The sequence below is a fragment of the Vitis vinifera genome, chromosome 5, assembly GCF_030704535.1.
Source record: "Vitis vinifera cultivar Pinot Noir 40024 chromosome 5, ASM3070453v1".
NCBI lineage: Eukaryota > Viridiplantae > Streptophyta > Magnoliopsida > Vitales > Vitaceae > Vitis > Vitis vinifera.
The window spans coordinates 10,421,926-10,445,075 of NC_081809.1; the positions used below are offsets into that span (position 1 = coordinate 10,421,926).

The 23,150-nt window shown below is 35.9% G+C and overlaps 1 protein-coding gene across 3 annotated transcripts; it reads right to left on the minus strand.

The window, feature by feature from the left end:
- Window positions 1–12: 12 nt before the first annotated feature.
- LOC100263178 (uncharacterized) lies at window positions 13–22,841 on the minus strand. Of its 3 annotated transcripts, XM_010646906.3 has the most exons (15): window positions 22,422–22,841; window positions 21,271–21,429; window positions 20,953–21,069; window positions 20,735–20,819; window positions 20,218–20,326; window positions 20,041–20,108; window positions 19,829–19,954; window positions 18,811–19,748; window positions 18,315–18,518; window positions 18,146–18,206; window positions 12,092–12,205; window positions 8,140–8,253; window positions 7,965–8,051; window positions 2,259–2,334; window positions 246–594 (listed from the first exon to the last, which is right to left on the minus strand). In XM_010646906.3, the coding sequence occupies exons 1-14, from the start codon at window positions 22,532–22,534 to the stop codon at window positions 2,308–2,310; spliced, it is 2,322 nt and encodes a 773-aa protein (XP_010645208.1). In that variant the 5' UTR covers window positions 22,535–22,841; the 3' UTR covers window positions 246–594; window positions 2,259–2,307. The 3 variants fall into 3 exon arrangements, 2 of the variants coding, with proteins under 2 accessions (XP_019073069.1, XP_010645208.1); XM_019217524.2 differs by lacking the exon at window positions 2,259–2,334 and having other exon boundaries at window positions 13–594; XR_784780.3 differs by lacking the exons at window positions 246–594; window positions 2,259–2,334; window positions 7,965–8,051; window positions 8,140–8,253 and having other exon boundaries at window positions 12,149–12,205; window positions 18,815–19,748.
- Between the last annotated feature and the right edge of the window lie 309 nt (window positions 22,842–23,150).

Genomic DNA, 23,150 nt, shown 5'->3' on the forward strand with positions numbered 1-23,150 from the left:
GTAACCAGCAAATGAGAAAAAAAAAATGCTAAAAAAATAAAAGCGTACAAATATATCTTTTCAATCATGTACAATCAAATACCTCAATGGCTGTTTTTTTTTTTTTTCTTTTTTTCTTTTTTCTTTTTTTCCAAGTTACAATCAAGACCCCATTTAGGGGCTTTAAAAGACACAATGACAATCTATCAAGAGTAAATAAACTAAACGCTAGATGTTTCTCAACATAGGAAACTCTCTTTTCTCTCTTTCTGTTTTTTTTTTTTTTTTTTTTGCTCCTTTTTGTCGTCAGCATTGCTGTTTAAGCAGAGACCTTACAAGCTTGGGTGGAATCTGAACAAGCTGCTACAGAGATGTTTCACATATTTTGCTTGGCAATTACCTGTCTGTCTCCAAAGTTAGCTGGATTTCCTAATGATGTGGACAACATACTTCCTTCTAGACAACAAAGGGAGATACAATTTCTAGAGCATTTCACAGGCATTTGAAGAAGGAACATTAGTATGAATTAGGGTCTGATGTTGCTGGGAGATGAAGATTGATGCAATTCGACAACTAAGCACAACAAACATAAGATGGATATGCCTTGATCTCATCCTGAAGCACAACAACACAAAATCAATAAAAATTTTACTCACATAGAGGATATATATATATATAACAGAATATATCCAAGCACAAATTTAAACTAGTTGGTGAGTTCAATTGGACTAGTATAACTTCATAGGGTATATGATAGTAATGTCAAATACAAGGAAAAAGTCCCTCAGCAAAAAAAAACATCTTCCGACCCTCCAAATTGTTAAAGGTCTACAGCCTGTCTAGAGACTCACTAACCGAACAGGCAGCCATAAAACCAGATTCTTTTGACACCTCTACGACGACAGATATTACAAGGTTTGGGCTTTTTATGATTCTAAGATGAATGGTACATCCAGAGGTTGTGTTTTAATGCCTGAAACAGTAAATTTAAGGCAGAATTCCGAAGCAGACTTACAGCATAAAGTCTTGAATTAGAAATAAAAATAAAAATAAAAATTTAAGGAAAAAAGTACACTTAAAAAGAAAAGTACCTTCTTGCATTAGGATAGCACTCTTAGTGGAAATTCTGACATTAATTTGAGCAAAATTAAAACTCCTAATTTCCAAATGAGACTTTATACAATCATCTCTTCTACATCCTCTCCTTTTAGGCACCAAAATGCAGGTGATCAATATTTCCAAATGAGACTATACAATCATTTCTCTTCTACTTCCTCTCCTTTTAGGCACCACAATGCAGGTGATCAATACAACAATGCTGGAAGGTCGAAGATACCAATCAAGTCCTAATCATTAAAATTCCTCCTAAACCTGAAAAACCAAGAAAGAAGCCACACCCTGTTGCCCTAAAGCTCATACTGAGACACCAAGACCTATAGATTATCCACTATAGTTAGCAGGTAACATATCTAGCCTTGAGGGTATCCATTTCAAACATCAAATTGACCATGACAAAACTTTATCCCCAAGATACAACCAGACCTGCATTAGGCTTTCAAATTCCTCTGCAACCAAAATGAACAGTGGAAAGCTAAGACCACAAGGAAATAGCACACCAATGATTAGGACTCTCGTTTTGGGAAGAACAAAAAAAACTGCATCACACACTAATTATGATGCCACAAGGCACCTAATTTTGGACAAGATGTCTAAATCCACTCTCCTAGCAAGGCCTTTTTGAAGGGAATAATAAGATGGATCCCAGGACCTTTTCTTCATGAGGATACTGAAGCCATCTTCCAACCACTTAGTACAGTTATCTAACCATCTTCAACAGTCTCTGAACCTACCCAACTGGAACAGAAAATGTAAAATGTAAAAGAAGGTAAGTGAACTTAATCTAAGTGACTCTAATAAAAGCCTACTTTCTAGGAACTATGCACCATCCAATCTTCTAAATAACAGAGTTAAAACACATCTAATTTTTTAGCTTATGCCTAGCAGAAAGATTTTGTACTGCAACAACACCAATGGTCATTTCCTTCATATACTTATCCCATTGGACTGCTTCTTTATGGGACAAGGTGGCTGAAATATTTTTATTTCACACCATATAGATATTTGGCTGATAGAGTACAGCAACATCTGATATGTGCTACTTAATAGCAATAACCAACTAGCGCTTTCATGGTCAACAAAATCTAAATGATGGGATAATAGTAAAAAACCCAATGTAGCCCCATTCAAAGTCAGAGACAATATCAGAAAGAAAAACAAACCATGCAAGTCAGGTTGTACATCTCATATGTGTGTAGTAATCCGGAGTTACTAGCATTCTAAAGCATATGTTGGGACCTACAACCAAAAAAAGAAAAGGTAACGTAAGTAAACAAAATACAATAACAAATTCTGAAATTACAAAACACTTGCTTCATCATACTATGACAAGTAAAATACCAGTTAATCCAACAACGTCACAGAAGTCACTCAAAAGTCACATGCCTAGGCAACTAGGTTATTTTCAAAGTAGTTCATTTGCGTGTAATGGCAACATTATCTACACATCTTAGTATTCACATACATTGTTTTCTATTCAGCAAATTACCTAGCTTTGTTTGATATGGGTAATGACATAGTCTGTAAATTATACAGTGAAGATTATGTTCAATATACTACCATCTCACACTCATATACAACAGATTTTAATGTGAGATTCATGTGCGCCTCCCTCATGTTGTTATTTTGTGCTGTGGCTGATGTAGCTCTTGTTCTTTAACATGAACTGATTCAGGTTAATTGGGTTTGTTTGGCTTCATAGAGTGACATCTAAAATGTTTAGCTTGTTTCAGCAAAGATGGTCAAACCTAAATATGTAGGGCTTGTTTGGAACTGTTTTCCCAAACAAATCTCAAAAAACAATTTTTGATAGCAGTTCCTAAAAGTAGTTTTCAATGTTTTCAAGAACAAAATTTTGTTTGAAACCTCCAATATTAAAAAAAAAAACAGTTTTCTCAGGTTATTTTCATACCATGCACTTGTTTATAATGCAAAAGTCCCCAAAATATTCACCATATTTTTCCATTGTTTCTCAAAATACTCTACAGAAAACACATGAAAAAACCCAACATTTGTCATAAAAAACATGTTTTTGGAACAAATTCTCAAAAGACTATTTTTAGTAAAAAATTTACAAAATGTACTTTTTTAATTAGAAAACGGTTTTCAAGAATAGTTCCCAAACAAGCTTGTAGGCTTTTGCTAGATTCTCTTTCTTCCTGCTAGCTTAACATTGTTACCTTGTCCTCCCTTGTTCTATTGTACTCAATTTGGTAAAAAACTTCTATCAAAATATTTCGTATTGTAAAAAGGTATCTTTATATGCCAAAGTTCTCAAATTTTCAAACAAAGATCAATATGCCAAAGTTCTCAAATTTTCAAACAAAGATCAATAGATTCATAGTGTATCCTTAATTCCTTATCACTCACTTCCATTCTTCATTCAACCATTAACATTAACAATGCCCAACCACCTAGGAGGTATATGTTTCTCATTTTTAAACATATTCCAGTTTATCATGGCCATGCTTTTGCTCCAAAAAAGAATTCTCTCTTTTAATAAAATATCCCCTCAAAGCCCCATTGCAACATGCAGGGACTAGGCAATCCAAGCAACTGGTTATAGTTGGTGTACTCAGCAATCATAGAGGACATGTAGTTAGAACCTTCTCCAAACATACAAGGATGGGATTGACAATTGAGGCTGAAATCGTTGCTTTGTTGGAAGGTTTATGCATTACTATCTAATCAGATTTTGACAACCTTATGGTAAAGCGGTAGTTGGCATTATAGCACAAGTATCTCATGGAAAGCATGGCTCACGGAAGTTAGATTCATGCATCATGGTTGTGCAACTCTATTGACTTTGCTAGAACTTACAGATGTTGCTTCCTTTTGATGCTTAGGTCAGGAAACCACTTTGTGGAATTTTGGCTAAGCAAGGAGCATATCATTTATAACTTTTTTTATTTATTTTTTATTTATCAGAAACAAACTAATTCATTGGTATGAATTTATAAGTACAAATGAAGGATAAATTTTCAACCCCCCATAGGATTTTTTCAAAGCTCTAAGGGATTGCAATAGGGGGATCAACTTTCCCCCTATTTATTTGTGTTCACAATGGAGGTGCTTAGTTGCCTCTTAAAGAGGGTAGTGGTTGGAGGTTTCTTATCTAGTTGTCAGGTGCAAGGTAGGATTGGGGAAGGTGTTCAAATTTCCCATTTGTTGTTTGTTGATGACACTCTTGTTTTCTGTCAGGTCTCTCAGGATAAGATCACTTATTTATGTTGGTTGCTCATGTGGTTTAAGGTGATTTTGAGGTTGAGAATAAATCTAAAGAAAGTGAGTTAATTCTTGTTAGAATCATGGAAAATATAGATAACCTAACTACTGAATTTAGGTGCAAGGTGGGTAGTCTCCCATCCACTTATTTGGGTCTCCCTTCAGGTGCACCGTTTAAGTCTATGACAACTTAGGATGGAAAAAAAGGGAGGTTTCGACAAGAGGTTATCCATATGAAAGAGATAATACATTTCCAAAGGACAATGAATTACTTTAATTTGAAGTACTTTATCGAGCTTGCCCATTTATTTTATGTCTTTGTTCTGTATTGCAAGGGTTGTTAGAATGAGACTAGAACAGATTCAAAAAGACTTTATGTGGGAAGGCGGGGCATTAGAGGTTAAACCACATCTTATTAAATTGGTGATTGTTTGCTTAGACAAAAGGAAAAGGGGTTTAGGTGTTAAAGAGTCTCTTAATTCTTAATAAGGTTCTCTTTTGCAAGTGGAGTTGGCATTTTGTGAATGAGAGAGGGGCCTTTTGGAATTAGGTTATCTATGAGAAGTATGGAGAGGTGGAGAAGAAAGAGGGGGGTGGTCTTCTCAGGGGGTGAGAGAGGGGTATGAGGTTAGGTTGTGGAAAGCGATAAGGAAGGATTGGGATCTTGTGAGAACTAGGTGTTCATTCTTGGTAGGTTATGGGCAGAGGATGAAATTTTGGAAGGATAAGTGGTATGGGGACAATTTGTTGAGTGCGTCTTTCCCTTTTTTATTTGGTTTAGCCAATTCTAAGGATGTGTGGGTGGAGGATGTTTTGAATTATTCAACTAAAGAGAGGGTGGGAATCCTTGTTTCTCTAAACCTTTTAATGATTGGGAGGTAGATTGCATGGAAATATTTTTGGCATGTTTGCATGAGAGGAGAGTGTGTAGGCATGTGAAAGATACAATGCTTTGGACACCGACAAAGAGTGGCAAGTTTATAGTTAATTCCCTTTACAACACTTTAGAGCCAAACTAGTTTGGGTCTTTTCCAATGAGAGGAATTTGGCTTTCATAGGGACAACCTAGAGTTAGTTTTTTTTGCGTGGGAGGTAGCACAAGGTAAAGTTCTAACCTTGTATTAAGTTTAGAAACAAGGATGGTCTTTAGCAAATAGGTGTTACTTTTTCCATTTGTATGAAAAATCCATAGATCACTTGCTTCTCCACACTGAAAAGACGAGGGTTTTACAGCAGTTGTTTTTTGCGCTTTTTGGGGTGTCTCGGGTGCTTCTCTCACTGGTTAGAGAGACACTATTGGGGTGACATAGTTCTTTTGGGGAAAAAGGCACAAGAAGGTTTGGAATGCAAGCCCTCTATGTTTGTTATGGACGGTTTGGAAGACAAGGAATAGAATTGTGTCGAGGTGTTTTCATTCCAAAGGTTGAAAAGGGATTTTGTTTGCTTTCTTTGGTCAAAGACTAAGCTGTTTATAAATGATTGTCCTTTGACTTTAGTGAGTTTCTTCAATTGGTTGGGCACTTGTTGAGGGCTCTAATTCTCTTGGCATTTTTCTCCTGTTTGAGCCTTGGTGGTGGAGGGAGGTTTGTGTCATAATGAAACAGCTGGGACTAAGGGCTTTGTAAAGTCTTCTCACTTGTAGCAAGTCATTAGCATTAACCTTATTAGCCATCAGCCATGCAAAGGCCTTAACCTTAGGTGAGACTTTAGAATTCTATATTTGATAAAAAATAAAAAAAATAAAAAAAAAAGATTCAAGTAATTAGATTAGATGAAGCTAAAAATAAAGATTTCACAGTAAATAGTCTAAATATGATAATAACCAAAATTACACATTTGGAAAAATGGCGACAAGTACATGAGTGAAAAGAGGGCATGAGGATTTTGAGATCAGCAATCTCCAAGTCAGCAAGGTTACAGCAGAAGTTCAAAGTTCCAGCACAAACAGAAGAAGATAAAATAGGAGAATTTCAAACTGTCACTACTCTGAAAAGGTTTGGAAATTGAGAGCAAAGTGTTTGATCCCCTCACCACAAGTCTTCCTAAAAACAAATGGTAATCCCATCACCCACTAAAAATCAAGTATGACTTGAGAAATAGATAAAACATGTGCAATGGTGATGTAGGACAACCCTAGGATGGTTGCCTACACTTAAGGGTAGGTGGGCTAGGGTTTTATTTTTAGGGTGTAAGGAGAGGAACAAAGAATAAATTTGATGGTAGAGAAAATTATAAGATAAGAAATAGAGAGAAAGAAGGAACAATGAAGAAAAGATGGAAAACCTTAGAGTCTCATTAAGGCCTTCTAGGAGTCTCACCTAGAAGAAAATCAATGGAGTCTCACCATTGAGGGTTGCAACCTTGCAATCAAAGAAAGTATAATATTATTCATCAAATTCCATTTCTTTGATTTACATTGATTAGCCTATTTATAGGCTTCTTTAAGAAATCCAAAGTCTACTAGGACTCTAATAACCTATTATGATTCTAATTCTAATTATAACATCCAAAGTCTACTAAGACTCTAATAACCTATCATGACTCAAATTCTAATTATATTATAACTCAACTAGGTAATCCTAATTAGACTCCAATAAATATTAATCCTAATTTAATTCCAAGTAATATTAATGCTACTTTAATTACAACTAATACTAATTCCCTTTCTTGATATATATCTTGAATATTCATCCTCATCAAATGGCCTTCTAAGGGCAACAATGTGACCACTTGACTAAAATGTTAGCATCCCAACCATTAGGGTGTTTCCTATTGATACTCGATACGACCTTATGCCAAAATAGTACTTTCCCTAGGAAACCTCCTAAGCCACTTTGGTAAGAGAATTCTATGCCTCAAAGAAATCATTTACAGTCTTTTGTGGGGGGTTTTTTTTTGCCACCTTGAGTATATATCCTTTGTTTCAACATTTTTTTTTTATTGGAAACGACACATAGATTTATTGATAGATAAAAATTATCCTTTGTTTTAACATGCTGGCCTCTCCTTATCTTCATTTCCTTTTGATCTTTTCCTTGGGGGTGGTTTATCCTTCTTATACTATTATATTCATTTTCTATAAAATTAACTTGTTTGTTTCTGGTAAAAAGAAAATTGCCTTAAGAAACACCATTGCAAAATAAAAAAATTTTGAGCCACCCATTAAAAGAACTGGCGTTCACTCTTCCTCCTTATCTTGACACTGTTCTTCCAAGTAATATTTGAAAGTTTTTACAAATATTTGAATATTGTTCTAGGAAGGGCAAGACATGAAAGTTTCAAATGGAAAACAAGAAGCATTTTATGGTCAGGAAACGGATAAAATTATAAGCTGATTTAATTATAGTTAATGAGCATTTATAGACTGATTTCAACCCTTAGTCCATAAATATGAAAATTCTATAAGAAACTAATAGCATGCAATGTGAGACAATGTATATTCCTGATCAATTTCCATAAGTAAACTACCAGCATATTATCCTTGTTATATCACAGTAGAATCTTTACATTAAGTTTATCATGCCAATAGAACCTACACCAATTTCTCCTGTCAGACAATTTCAAAGGTAGAAATAAATAAATAAGGCTAGCTTCCTTCAGTAAAAAGAGGGAGAAATAAACTGCAGACTTGGCATTATTCTTACCTCAAGCATGTTCTCATCAAGAAAACAGGATGATGTATAATTCATGCCATGAGAACTATCATATTGGAGGATTCTGAGTTTCCCTTCCTGTATTTGAGCAAGTGAATATTATAAGGTCAGGTAAACAGCTGCAGAAACCAAGAAGCAATATCCATTTTAAATCCTATTTGTTCACCTTCGTTCCATAGACAAGGCCACCTCCAACAGAAGGATGAAAGCAAGCTACATTAACCTCATCCTCTGCACTAGGAAGAACTCTCACAAGTTCCATATCAGAAACTCTGTAGACCTGCATGATAAAAATATTTTGAAAGTTGAAATAAAATAGAAATAAAAAAATAAATAAAAAATCCAAGAGTTTTATTCCTATAATCACAACATAAGTAGCACATCAAGCTGTTCAACCTAGACACAACAAAGACATTAATTGGATCCAGCTCCTCTCTAATGCATAGGAGGGTAGGATATCTAATATCCTCCTCACAATGTAATGACACGTGCAGGTTTTGCAAATCTATGATTTCCAATTGAAAGAAAATCAAATTTTAGGATAAAGAACAAAGACATGTTCATATTTGGCTAATTTAACAAGATATTATAGAGAAAAAAAAATTATTTATTTCTCAGTATCGACTCTTTTTTAAATAAAAGAGTCACTGGAAAAAAAATAGATTTTTAATTTTAGTATTTTTTAGATAATCTTAAGAAATAAACAAAACTTGAGTGTTACTTTTCCATGTTTTATTTTCTTTGGTCAAGTATACAAACAAAAATTATAAATAATAGAAATAATACTAAAACTAAAACTAATACTAATACTAATACTAATAATAATAATAATAATAATAATAACAATCAACTAAAATAAAAATTTACTTAACTATCTTACTGTGATCAATTAAAAAGAACAATTATTCTACTCTCTTACAGTGTCTATGCATATAAACTATAGATCTAAGTTTCCTCTATGTTTCATTCCCTTGTGAGGACGATAGGGGAGGCCCATACCCCATACAAGCACATTTTGCATGTCCGTGAACGTAATTTCATAGTTAATAGAAGGAATTGGGAACTCATAAAGGAGAAAAAAAAAGAAACCCTTCCAAAGTATGAATCACCAGTAGGGAATTCAGCCTCCAATATATCAGGCATCCAAGCTTTGGTGCAATTCCAAAATGGGGGAATTCATCAAAGTATTATCAGTGCACGTTCCTCCAAAGCTCAATTACTTCAATTTTAGGGACACTTTTTTACAAGATTCTCACTATCAATCATTTAATAACCAGAGTGCTACAGTGAAGATCAAATATGAGATTTTTAGATGAAAAGGCAGTTGATTGAGATTCAGAAAGGAAAACTTTGGTGCTAGTTTCTTTGAGCTTTAGCTTTAGCTTAGAATTATTTTAAGTTTTAGGAGTTAGTTTTAATTTCTTTAATCTGTTGGGCCTATTTTAGGAGTTTTGTCAAGTTCAAAACTTGGTCAGGTTTATGGGATTTTCTTTTTGTGTTTAGATTATTTGAAAATTTACGAAAGACTACAAGTAAACTTGGTTTAAGTTGTTTGGGGGTTAAGAAACTTCCAAGCCAACCAATATGAGGACCAATTAATTATACTCTGCTGAATAGCATATGGAATGCTTAACATGTCAAAACCTCCAAGCATAGAAAATATGCATCTATCTAAGAAATTATAATCTATGGTTCATGAATCTACTGAAGTAGGTCAAGCCCCAAATGTCTTCAATCTGACTTAATTCCGTGCTTCCTCTAACATACAATCTTGATCCCAAAAGGTGAGAAGTTAAAAAGATCTAAGAAATCAACATGTTGATCAAGAAAAAGGGAAGACCGTGAAAGTTTGACAAGTGTTTGTACCAAATTATTTATTTCTTCAGATTTGGGATGTTCCTGGTGTCAAGTTCCTTACCCATGTTATCATGCAGCAGATGCATTAGCAACAAGACATTTGGTTTCTTTTCTAGATCTTTTTACTTCCATGATTTGTAGTACATGTGCAAATAGATTTGCCTTTTAAATCTAGCTTAAATTTATTTTCCCTTTTTGGTAACTATTTCAAGGAAACAATTAAAGAGTGTTTGCAGACTTCTAAAAATAAGTTCCAAAATACAATAATAATTGCACATAATTTCCTTGGTACCAGGACCAAGTTGCTCCACATTTTTACCAACTAAAGAACTCCTTAGACCAGCTGGTTGCTTTGTTTCCAACAGCTAAAGACACTGCCCCCAATGGCAGTAGGCACTCTGGCTAACTGAGGCAACATAGTGACTACATAGAAGCAGGATTATAATGGATTAATAGTCTTCTACTATTTAAGTTGCTTATATCTAAATATCTGGTGTGTGTTGCGGAGGTGATCATGCTGCATTTCAATTAGAGCCCAAAGAATTAGAGTGGATTGGCAATTTCCTGCTATTTAAGTTGCATAAATCTAATATCTGGTATGGGGGTTGCACATAATTCGGTGGCAATTTGGGATGGGGTGGAGGAGAGGTTCCGGAAGAGGCTTGCCATGTGGAAGAGCCTTACCCTGTGGAAGAGGCAATTTCTTTCTAAAGGAGGGAGGATCACCCTCATCCGGAACACTTTGTCAAGTATACCCATATAATTCATGTCTATGTTGTATATGCCACTGTTCAGATAAAAGAAAGGGTAGCTTGGGTGTTAGATGTCTTTCTAAACTCAATAGAGCCCTCTTGGGCAAATGGAGTTGGCGCTTTGTGGAAGAAATGGGGGCTTTTTGGAATCAAGTTATTAGTAGGAAGTATCGGGTAGAAGAAGGGGGGTGATGTACCTGAGAAGTAAGGGAGGGGTATGGTGTGGGGCTTTGAAAGGAAATTAGGAAGAAATGGCCTTTTATGAAAAGCAAATTCGTCTTTTCTATAGGGGATGGAAGAAGAGTGAGATTTTGGGAGGATAGGTGGTGTGGAGACGAGGCTCTAAGCCTTTCTTTCCCTTCTTTGTATGCTTTGGTGACTTCTAAAGAGGCGTGGGTGGTAGAAGTTTGGGATGCTTCAGGGGAGGAGGGGGGCTGGAATCCACGCTTTTCTAGGCCATTTAATGAGTGGCAGATGGAGATGGTGGAGAGATTCCTATTCTCCTTACAAGGGAAGAGGGCGGTTACTAATTTGGGGGATAGGATACAGTGGAAGGAGGCTAAGGATGGTAATATTTCCGTTAATTCCTTTTATAGTGCTATGGAGGGTAGCAGCACAATCCCGTTCCCGAAAAGCATCATTTGTAGCACTTTTATTCCTACTAAGATTGGTTTTTTTGCTTGGGAAGCCTCTTGCAATAAAGCTCTAACATTAGACCAACTAAAGAAGAGGGGCTGGTATTTTCTAAACGAATGTTACCTTTTTTGTGTTGCTGAAGAATCTATTGATCATCTTCTAATTCATGGCACCAAGGCTAGGGTTGTGTGGGAGTTGTTATTTAACCTTTTTGGTGCGTCGTGGGTTCTCCCATCGTCAGTGAAAGAGATCCTTCTTGGGTGGCATGGTTCGTTTGTGGGCAAAAAACGAGTAAAGGTTTGGAGAACAGCCCCCTTGTGTCTTTTTTGGACGGTTTGGAAGGGAAAGAAATAGGGTTACTTTTGAAAATGAGGATCTTTCAATTCAAAAGATGAAATATTCTTTTGTTTGTAATTTGTGGTCTTGGTCTAAGTTGTGTATAGATGAAGGACCTAATTCTTTAATTAACTTTTTTGAGTGGTTGGGCTATTAATGAGGGGGGGGGTGAGTTTTTTGTACCCCTCTTTATTTTGTCTTTTGCCTATGCGCCTGTTGTATACCTCCCGTATGCTTTGGGTTAGCCGTTGGGCGCCCTGTTTCTATTAATATACTTCTTTTTGTGTCTTTGCCTATCAACATAGATATATATATATCTCGTACATATTTGTGTGTTATTGAAGGGATCATGCAGCACTTCGATTAGAACCCAAAATTAGTAAGACAAAATTGAAAGGACAAAACGTCTTAAATTATCAGCTCAAAACTGATCAACATCTTTCTAAAATATAGAAATCAAATTATCAAACTCAAAAATACAAAGAATCAACATGGCAAAAGTTAAGTACAACAATGAGAAATGCATGAAAAACTTACCTCCAGAATTGTGTAAATAGGCACTGTTGTCTCCCCATCAATGACAATACTTTTGAGAAGTGAATTATGGCGACGCCCATAGGCAAGTAATAAATGCTCTGATGTGGGTGAGAACTGCAGATACAACATTAATGTACAAGATCAACAAACATTTAATGAGCATGAAGCCTTGCTTCACATTTTATGGATAAGATAGCATGCATCAGTGACATACACAAAAGGATTATTACATGGTCTCATCATCCATCCAGATTAAAGAATTTCAGTGAGACACCATGTGAAATTTTTGTTGAATAAATATTACAAATATTTATTTTCAACAATAATTTATAATTACCGTTTTTTTCTATGAGTAATATACATTATTGTTAAGCAGCATAGCCTTCCTAATAAAGCTAACCTTTCAGCTTCTCTCAAGTATATAAGGTTTTGCTGCATTGATCTTACCACTTTTTTTTTTCTGATCAGAACAAATCATTTCATTTCTATTAAATATAAAAATAAAGAAGATCGAAGAATAAGTATATAGTTTCTCTTCATTGATCTTACCCTTTTTCTCTGATTGGAGACAAACCAATCCATTTATATTAAATATAAAAATGAAGAAGAACAAGACATTCTCCCACAGAATGCTAAATCTAATAAATGCGAGGAAAAAAAGCTTCAAAAAGAGAAGCAATACAAGCTACACAGCTGAATAAAATTACAAAAAACAATCCAAAAACAAACCAACGCATTACTAACTACAGCTTAAGGATGAAAAATATTCCCAACAAGAGACACCTAAAGGATGAAAAAACCAAAGCATTAGCTGCTTGATTGGCTAATCAAGGAACCTGGTCAAAAGGATACTCTTAACTTTCCAGCTAGCAATATAAAAAAAATTTACAAAGCCATCCATTAAACTTTCATGGGCATTTTTCCTCCTTAGCATAAAAATGACAATGGTGGAATGCCCTTGAGGCTTGGCTCAATTGGTAAGGTGTTGGGGTTAGGTTGCAGGACGTTCCAGCTTCAAGTCCCAGTAGGAACAAGAAGGGGGAAAAAAATGAAATTCATCACAATACTAACAACAACAACCTTGAACCTATGCATCATTCAATGTGTTATTAACAATGTAATTATATGTTTTTTAGTAAAAAAAATAATTCAGCTTGAAATAGTAGAGTTTTGAATTCTCAATATTATCAATAGACCAATTCAAATGAAAGGTTCAAATATCCAAATAAAGTTAGCCAAAGTAAAAAGGGCAAAGTTAGTCAAATTAGAAGGAACTTTGAAGAATGAACTAAATGAGATAGAACTTGTAAAAGTCAAAACTAGATCCTCACCTTCCACAAATTGTCCCCATCCCTTTACCACTTGAGTTAGGCCTCAAGAGCATGTTATAGAGGATTTACTAAGGGTGTTATTGGAGTTTCACACTAATGAGGTAAAAAATTAAAATACTAATGTTGAGATAAATTAGAATAGAAGTGCCAAATGATCGTTAAAGCAACTAGATATTTAGGACAAAGAGATCCTCTATCCCCGCTTCTTTTCACCAGTATAATTGATGTCTTAAGCACGATGTTGCTGAGAGAAGAGAATGGTTTACTGGAACACTTTCTAATGGAAAGGAGTAGGACTAGAGTGTCTCATTTGCAATTTGCAAATGACACCATCTTTTTTCTAAAGCTCATGTGGAAGATTTTCAAAACCTTAAACTAATCTTGTTGGCTTTTGAACACATCAGGACTTAATCAATGTAGAAAAAAGAAGTCTTGCTAGTATCAACATAAGTTAAGAGTCAAATCACAAGGTTGTCTCTAATGCTTTTAACGCATTGTCTCCAACTAGCATTTAATCTACCTGGATCTCCCATAAGGAGGGAACCTAAAGGGAAACGCATTTTGGGATCCAGTGATAGACAAAATTTCGTAGAGATTGGATGACTGAAAAAAGTTTTTTTATCACCAAGGGGAAGAATAACTTCTAATTCAATCATGTTTGTCCCACATTCTAGCAATTTCCTCTCTTTTCAAGATTCCTAATTTAGTAGCATCCAAGATTAAGAATTTACAAAAGGATTTTCTTTAGTCAAGGGTCAAGGAAGGTAAGAGAGATCACCTTAGTAGTGAAGACCTAGTATGCAAGCCTAAAGAGGATGAGGGATTAGGGTTTGGGAAGATTTCTTTTTGATAAGTAAAAAGGAAGTATATTAATCAAAAAGAGGAAACACAAAAAACTAGTGCCCTCGAAGTATACAGGGAGTATACACACTGTTTTCCCTTACTAGGAGTCTATCCAGTCTTAAAAACTTACAAGAGAAGAAGGGCTCGCTACTAAGGAAACTCTGACCCAAGACTAAAGATTACATACAAAAAAATATTTCAATCTTTGAATTGAGAGCTCCTCATTCCTAAAAGCTAGTCTATTCCTCTCCTTCCACACTGACCAAAATATACATAAAGGAGTCATTTGCTAAGCCCTCTTGCGCCTTTTCCCCACAAACACTCCATTCCATCCAAGAAGGGTTTCCTTCACTGTACACGAAAGAGTCCAAGACACACCAAAAAGGGAGAAAAGAAGATTCCACAAGACCCACGTCTTAACACAATGAAGTAAGAGGTGATCCACCGTTTTTGCTTCAGATAGACAAAGAAAGCACCTGTTTGCCAAAGAGAACCCCCTCCTTTAAAGTTGCTCCAAAGTTAAGACTTTACCCCAAGAACCCTCTCAAGCAAAGAAAGCTACCTTTGGAGGCACTCTTACCCTCCAAATACTTTCGCTAGGGAACATAGAAGAACCCCCACGCTCCAAAATAGAATAAAGAGACTTAACTGAGAAAGCGCCATCATTTAAAGTTGTCCAGATCACTCTATCTTCCTCCTCCCTTTGTACCCGGAAGGCATGGATCTTCTGCAACAAAAGCTCCACCAATTCGATCTCTCAATCATTAAACGCCCTTGCAAAAAAATGAGTCCATCCATCCCCATTACCAGCGGGGTTCCAAACCTCCGAAACCCAAGCATTCTTAGACAAGGAGATGGAGAAAAGAGAGGAGAAGGACTCACAAAGTGGCTCATCTCCACACCACTTGTCCATCCAAAATCTCACTCTTTGCCCACTACCCACATGGTAAGCTAACCTACCATCTAAAAGCAACCACTTCTTCTTGATTGCTTTCCAAAGCCCAACACCGTTTCTCCCATTTACTTCCCGAGTACGCCATCCCCCCTCCTCTTCGCCATACTTGAGACTAATTACAAGGCTCCAAAACGCCTCTTACAGAAATGGCTTTGGAGGGTTCCTAAGGAAAACTCTACTCTTTGGCATCAAGTCATATTAAGTATTTATGGGGCTCATCCTAATAGGTAGCTGTCAACATTATAGTCAAATGATCACATCAAAGCCCTTGGAAAATCATTGCACAAGTTTTCTAGGATTTCTCTAAACACTCACTTTGTGGTGGATGATGAGGCAAGAATTTGTTTTTAGGAAGATTTGTGGTGGGGGTACCAACCTTTGTGTTCATAACATCCAAGTATTTTTGAAATCATCATAGTTAAAAATCTCCCTATCTCAACTAGCCTTAGTATCTTTCTTTTTCTTGGAACCTTAATTTCCATCCTAACCTTATTCACTTGAGACTGAGAACCTTGAAAGACACATACCATCTCTCTCTTGTACATGCTTGTCTCCATTTGCCCCATGAATGAGACCTTCATCATTATCATCTTTAGGCTTACAATAAAATCTTTCCTTTTAACTTTGTCCAATCTATTAGATCCAATTCCTTTTCCTCTAGCTAAATTTTGATGAAAATCTGAGTCTCATCTAAGGTCAAGGTCTTCGCTTGGCTAGTGGCACACAAGAAAGTAAACACCAATGAAACACTATAGTTGAGAAGACCTTACAAACCCTTAGTCCTAAATGTTGCATTTTGCACATGGGCAAGGCAAAGACGGTTGATCATTTTTTTTTTTTTACATTGTTTGTTGGCTTTGAGACTATGGTACAAATTATTCAAACAAGTCAATTTGGATTGGGTTCCCCCAAGGAGTATATGTGACATGTTAACCATCTCATATAGGGGTTTGGGAGTATCATGAGGCAAGGTCCTTTAGCAAAAAGCTTACCTCACTTTGATTGGATTGTGTTAGGGGGTGAAATTGTAGGATTTCTTAGGACAAATTGATGAGTTCATAAACTCTTTGGGATCTAATTCATTTCTATTCCTCTTTTGGGACCTCCTACACCACTGTTTTCAAAGGCATTCCTTTCAATGTTATTCAGCTTGATTGACACTAGGTGTGTAGAACAAAAGGGTTTGGTTAACAAGGAGAGGAGCATTAGGTTTCTTCAGGATGTTGACCCTTAGGGAGTGATGAGATACTTTATTTGTATACTCTTATGTGGTACAATACTAATGTATGGATCTCCTTAATATAGTGGAGGAGTTCAATGACGTACATTTTGATCAGTTTTTGTATTTTTGGGGAGGATCCCTCATCCTTCTCATGTACTTTTATTCATATTTAAATATATATTTTGTTTCTGATTAAAGAAAGGATCACTTTAAATTACTAGCGCTCTCCTCAAAAATAGGGAACCAAAACAAACCTTCAACCTTTTAAACATACCCCGTTTGATCTTACTTTATTGCAATCACATATGGAACTTAATGCTTCACTTCTTTTTTAAATCCTCTCCTTAACAAGCAAATATACATCTGCATAATTTATTCATCCTTATTGTTACTTCAACCAGGACAGAAAGTTATAACTAATAACAAATAGAATACAAAAGTGAGAAGATGCTTCTTATCATAGTCCAACTATCACATGACCCATTTTTCACGAGACCAACTTTCTCTCAAACAATCAAGCCCGTCTATTAGTCTAATGGAAGAGCACATCAATAGTGCACAAGCTAAGTAGTCTACTAGCTAATTTAACTTAGCTTGGAGTTTTGGACCACCATCCCAGCTTGAAACTTATGCTTTTCTTTGATCTTTGCCAGAATTTCCTTTCCTTTAGTTTTTATTGAATTTCATTTTTTATTTCATATTTATCAACTATTAATAAGTTACTAATATTTCTGAATTTTCATGAGTTCAAGTAGCAAAGAGATAAGATCATAAGTTTAAGAGTTTTAGAAGTATCAATTGCTAGGATCTTTAGATTCTCTTAACCCTAGTACAGATACTCCTTCAAAAATGTATTGTGATATGTTTTTCCATTTAATTCTATAAAACCATGTTAGAGAAACTTCAAAGGGACTTTGGGATGGACCAGATGGTGCAAGCTTTTATTTAGTGCATCAAACCAATGGCTAAGAGAGAAGATTGTTCCAACAGATTAGGTTGGAGATTAGTAAGAATGGCAACTTCCTAGTCATTTACCGCTTTTTGCGCCCAATGGTGTAGATTTCTTTTCTTACCACTAAGGTTTGATCTCAAATGATGTCATCTAAATACTATAATATTTTTTATTTATTAATTTTAAAATTTTGAATGATGAATATTTTTAACAAAACTGTAAAAAATTACTTACTAAATAACAAATTGTAGAACCATTTCCAAATAAAACTAAATATGAGAGATTTCATACTTTTTTAAATAACAAATATTGGGATGCGATATAATTTTTATTTTAAATAAATATAGAACATTGAAATACAATATGTTTTCCATTCCATTTTTTATTTAGTATACAAACCAAACATGAGCATGGTATAACATATCTATTGAATAACATCCAAGGATATCATATCCCACTACAAATGAAATCCTAGGATATGAATATCTCACTTGAAAATAATATCTTAGGATACGCGTTTCTTATCCTATCCTATCTTATCCTATTCAGTCAATAAAATATAGTAATAGTTCAAATTTCACATTGAAACAAGAAAAGGAAAATAGGCAACAAAACACTAGCAAATATAATTTGCACACATTATCATCTCCTTTTCTTGAGAATCATAATACAACTATACTGCTTGAACATTTTTCATAACAGCATAAAACATAAAGCACTATGGCTCACAAATCTCCAGAAAGCAGCTGACCTGGATTGAAGTTAAACAATGAGCAGCTCGTATTGCTCGTGACGCAAGCACTAAACCGAATCTAGATGAACAAAAAGTGAATCAGGTTTATAATGAAAAATGGAAAGGGATCTGAAATCTGGAAAAAATATGACTACAATCAGAGATGTATAAAAGGTTTAAGCTTTACGTTGCCTCCTCCAAAGAATAGATCCGAAGCTCGTACATAACTTGGTGGGCTGAAATAGGATGGCGTGTTGGGGATGTTGCAGCCCCTGTGACACCATGGTGCATCTGGCCCTGTGATCCAGGATCAGCTTCCAAATGAGGGAGCATGCATGCAACACAGGCTGCCAAAAATCTCCCACAGGGCGAAAAATGGGCTCCCATTTCACTGCAAATATTCAAAAACATGTAGCCTATAATACTACACAGTCTGGACCATAATATAAAAATGAAATACCAGATGGGGAAGCTTATTGACTTCAACATCAATAGGATCAAGATGTAATAATGATGGCATGAAGAGCTATGGTCAAAGTAGTGTAAGTGCCAACCAATGATGCATCCCTTATATGATTTTGATTGTTTACAAAATTACAAAACTAATGAATAAGCAAACATTAATTTAAAAGGTTAGCATAGGGAGAGAATGTCATGAATTTGACACAATATAAAGGATATACCTACAAAGAACGGCATGAGGTATAGTTAAGCGACATCGCTCTGCATCAAGAGAGGCACATGGATCTTTGATATCATGTGGCCATATTCTCAGCTTCACAGTACAAGGTAATTCTGCAGCTGCTGCTGCAGCCAGGGAGGTGGCAAGTTCAGATTGGATTCTGCTAACAACAGGCTGCAAACCACTTTCATCCTGTCCAATGTTTAAAAAAGCACCTTCTGCAGACCCAGTTGCTGCCCGGGAACGAGAAGATCTATGTCGCGAACTTGATCTTCCTGTAACCCTAGATTGGCTAATACTAGTTGACATTACTGAGGAAACCATGGGAGCAGGAGTTTCAGTTTCACCAAATGAAGATGGATTTTCATGACCAGAGCCACTAAGTGGACGGATCGTACGTTGGCCAGCTTGGCTCTGGCCAATTAACCACCCTTGCAAGAAAGGGAGCTCCCAATATGAAGGGTCACCAAAAGGGAAAAACTGATTACTTCTCTCTTCAGGCTGCACTTCTGTTGTATCCATAGCATCCATTGCAGGTTGAGGAACCGAATTTTCCATTTCCCTCAAGAAGGAATTGGTTCCTGTCTCCTCTGGCATAGGGGAGGAGCTACTAGGTTCCATAGGAGACAACAGCAGTTCATACTGCCCTGATGGTGTTGAATATGTCAAAAGGCGCACTGAAGTAGAATGATCCACTCTCTGTTGTGCAATACTTGGACCAGCAACTCCATCAGTATGCTGCAGAGAGATTCTCCCATCATCTCTAGCAAATGAAGGCCAGATAAAAAATGGTAAAGACATAAGTGGTAGTTCGTCGGCCAAACTAGAACGATCACTAGAATGAGCATCAGCCAAATATACAGTAGGAGGAGGATAGCGCAAGTAACCAGGAGAAGTTGCAAGGGTCATTGAGGAATCTGAAGAGTCAAGGTCATTGACCTGCAAATCAGCATATTAATAGGATCAACAAAAGAGCCAAAATGTAATGGCTAACTAAGTGGAAACCACAAGTATGTCACCTCAGCAGTTAAAAGAAATGGAGCAGCATGTGGATGAAAATGCACAGCCCGAAGGGAACGTCGTGTCTTCAATACAATGGTTGGTGAGGATGTCTCTCCTCTCCTATTATAGTGCCATATGTATAGCTAGTACAAAATTTAAAAGGTCAAAACCATTTACAAAACAATCCAAAATAGAACTCCATACAAAGTTCCAGACAATAAATTCTCACCTTGTGTCCTGAAGCTACAGCAAGAAGCTCCCCTTGGGCATGGAAAGCAATTGAAGCAATGGGACGGTCTGCATGGAGGAAAAGGAAATTATCAATCAATCAAATACACAAAAGTATACATCTGAGCGTAATATTGTCTTTGAAATGTTAGAAAAAGAGGTCCATAGAAATCATTACAAAAGTCACGTGACCCTATGCACTCTGCAGTACTTGCATCCCACAATCGAACTTCATGATCCAAACTTCCACTTGCAAGTATTTCAGGATAGAGTGGATGAAATCTAACCTATAAAAGTTCCACCAGCACGTCAGATGGAAAGAAGAAGCTACCTTGAGTAAGAGAGTTTCTTTTCTTGATTTCATTGTTAGAATGATGCTAATTGGGGTTTGTGAAAAAAAGTGGATTTCTTCTTTTACTTGTTTCTTTATTATCTCACAGGTTCCTTTCTTGTTTGCAAAGTCAAATAAATGTTTGCATACTCCCTACATACTCGAGTTATATCCAATTTTGTTTTTAAAATATTGGCCCTTATCCATTCAAAAATAAAAATGAAATAAAGCCCTAAGGTACAAACACTCGATCTCTAGCAGGTTTCACTTAAAACAGGAATAATTTAGAAAAATTGAATAAGGCTGAAATAATGGGCCAAAGATCTAATAACAGAAATGTGCAAAATTCATAACACATGCTTACCACCCAAGGTGTCCTCCGGTGACCACTCAACACCTTCAAGCAGCTGCCATTTTGGCAATCAATAATCTTCACTGTATGATCTCCACTGCAGGCACAGAACCAAAATGCAGTTTAGGAAAATGAAAGCCATTCTGGTATACTAGTAATTTAACTCAACTTAATTATCCCTGAACCCCAACCCACTACGTCAACAAGAAAGTCAAACAACAGCAGCTTACTGTGTAGAAGCAAGTGTTTTTCCATCAGGACTAAAGGCAGCTGCGATAGTGGACCTTGGAGGAGGTAACAGTGGGCAGTATTTTGCAGATAAATGCCGCAATGATTCTGCCTCCACCCTGAAACAAAGACAAAAATTCAAGAGAACCAGCCAGAATTCCAGTTCATAGGTTTCATAACAGACAGAGTGTGTCCATCACTGTGTGGCATTCAAACGAATTTTTCTAAGGATAAAGAACTATCCAATAAAGACTCCAAATGAAGGTGCAACCAAAAAAGCACGAAGATCACAAAAAAGCAACTTGCCACACAGGCATTACCATGAGATAAGACCACATCTTGCATTTCTCGCTGCTTCACACCTTGGACCAATGGAATTGTGATGCCATTTAGAAGCGTCTCCCCATAACCTTTTTAATGAATGCTTTGTTCGCGGAGCAACCTCTCTCCGTGCTAGCAGTCGATAGACATTGCTTCCACTGCCAAAATCACAAAACCAAACTAAATCGGCAGGAAAAGAAGCATGTGCAAAAAGGAAAATTTACCTCAGGCAAATAGCTCAATGAAATCTCCTACATCAACAGTATCCTTTTCCTTTTAATATTTTCTGGGCAAGTTGCATTTTCCATTTCAAAGCAGCAACCTTTCAAACAAAAACTATGAGAAACATTTCAAACTTTATTTTTTCTACTATTTCACTCCCTCTGGTCTTTCTTCAACTAAACTGTTTTGCAAAATGCCTTCATGCTACAACTTGGTGCACTTTCTCTACCAAAAATTATCAAAAGTTACTACTTGGTTTCTACACATATAATTAGCACCACCGTCAAACTAGAAACCCATAATTACCTCAAAATTCCCAAATATCAGTTTCCATATTCGGCCCCAGATAAATCAAGATGAAACCATAAGTGCACGGTTCAAGTAAGAAAACTACCTAATATGTATATATTTATATATATAAACTCAATTTTGCTTTTTAGCTGCACCTCTGATCATTTGAAATGAACACCATGTTGAAAATGAAAATGTAGAAATAACATCTAAAAGAGTCGCATAGGCACAATACCCTAGCTTATTGAAAATCAAACAAATGTTTCTAAAATTAAAATAAATAAGTAAATAACCCAAACAAAGGGAGAAAACACTACATAAAACTGCAATACCTAGGATATTGCGATAATTACAAAATCAAACTATAATTATAAGCATAACATAAGTTCACACGCAACAACCCTATCTGCAACCAAGGATCAAACAATAATTCTAGGTTGAATTGCACATGAAGACATCACAAATCCAACAAAATCTCCAAAACCTGCCTCAAAAATAAAAAATAAAAACCTCAGATCTTCACCTAAAACAATCAAATTCCAAAACCCAAAAATGGGAAAAAGAAAGGAAACCCAAAATCCAGCGAAAATTCAAAAAACCCCAAATCGGAAAATGCAAAACCGCTGCTGATTTGCACCTGTGTCTGGAATTGGGGTGGTGGCTTGGAACAGCCTGAGGAATACGAGTCTGCGAACTCGAGGTCGACGTCACATTCACACTCCCATCGTCCACCCAGAAAGAACTCCTCATAATTTTCTCGAGAAAATCTCATGCCCCAAAGTTCTCCGGCATTCTGTGCAGAATTTGATGGCGAAATTAAATTTGTGTAAAAATTTTTGGATCCAAGGAGAGACAACGATAAATTAATGGGAAGGATATGGAGATCGATGAATTCAGGCGATGATGAAACGACGTCGTTTGCTATGTGCAGTCACTGTAGCAAGATCTCCCAAAGATCGAAAACCTAAGAACATCGGGCATTTATATTTTCTATTGATTTCTGTGGTAGGCGTGGAACGTAAGATTTGACCAAAATGCCCTTCTGAGATGACCCTTCGACATGCCGGGTTGAAAATTCCAAAATAATGCATATATAGTGACAGTTTTGAAATTTCCTATAATTTTATGACAATTTTTTATAGCATTTTTTATTTTATTTTTCACCGAGTAATGTTATCATATTAAATTTATTTTACCTATTAGTAATACTTGGTTTGATACAATGAAGATTAATAAATTAATATTTATGTGTTTTTGAAAATTAATAAATTAATGTTCATATATTTTTATAATAAATAAAGTAATAATAAATTCATATTCAATTAACGATTATCAATGATTTATCATCTTATATTTTTTATAACTA

Excerpts from the sequence above, each read along its gene's own strand:
- LOC100263178 (XM_019217524.2), bottom strand. The coding sequence starts at position 22,534 with ATGAGGAGTTCTTTCTGGGTGGACGATGGGAGTGTGAATGTGACGTCG. Across the intron at positions 21,070-21,270 it reads AGATGTGGTCTTATCTCATG|GGTGGAGGCAGAATCATTGC; the intron begins GTAATGCCTGTG and ends TCTTTGTTTCAG. Across the intron at positions 20,820-20,952 it reads AAAACACTTGCTTCTACACA|TGGAGATCATACAGTGAAGA; the intron begins GTAAGCTGCTGT and ends CTGTGCCTGCAG.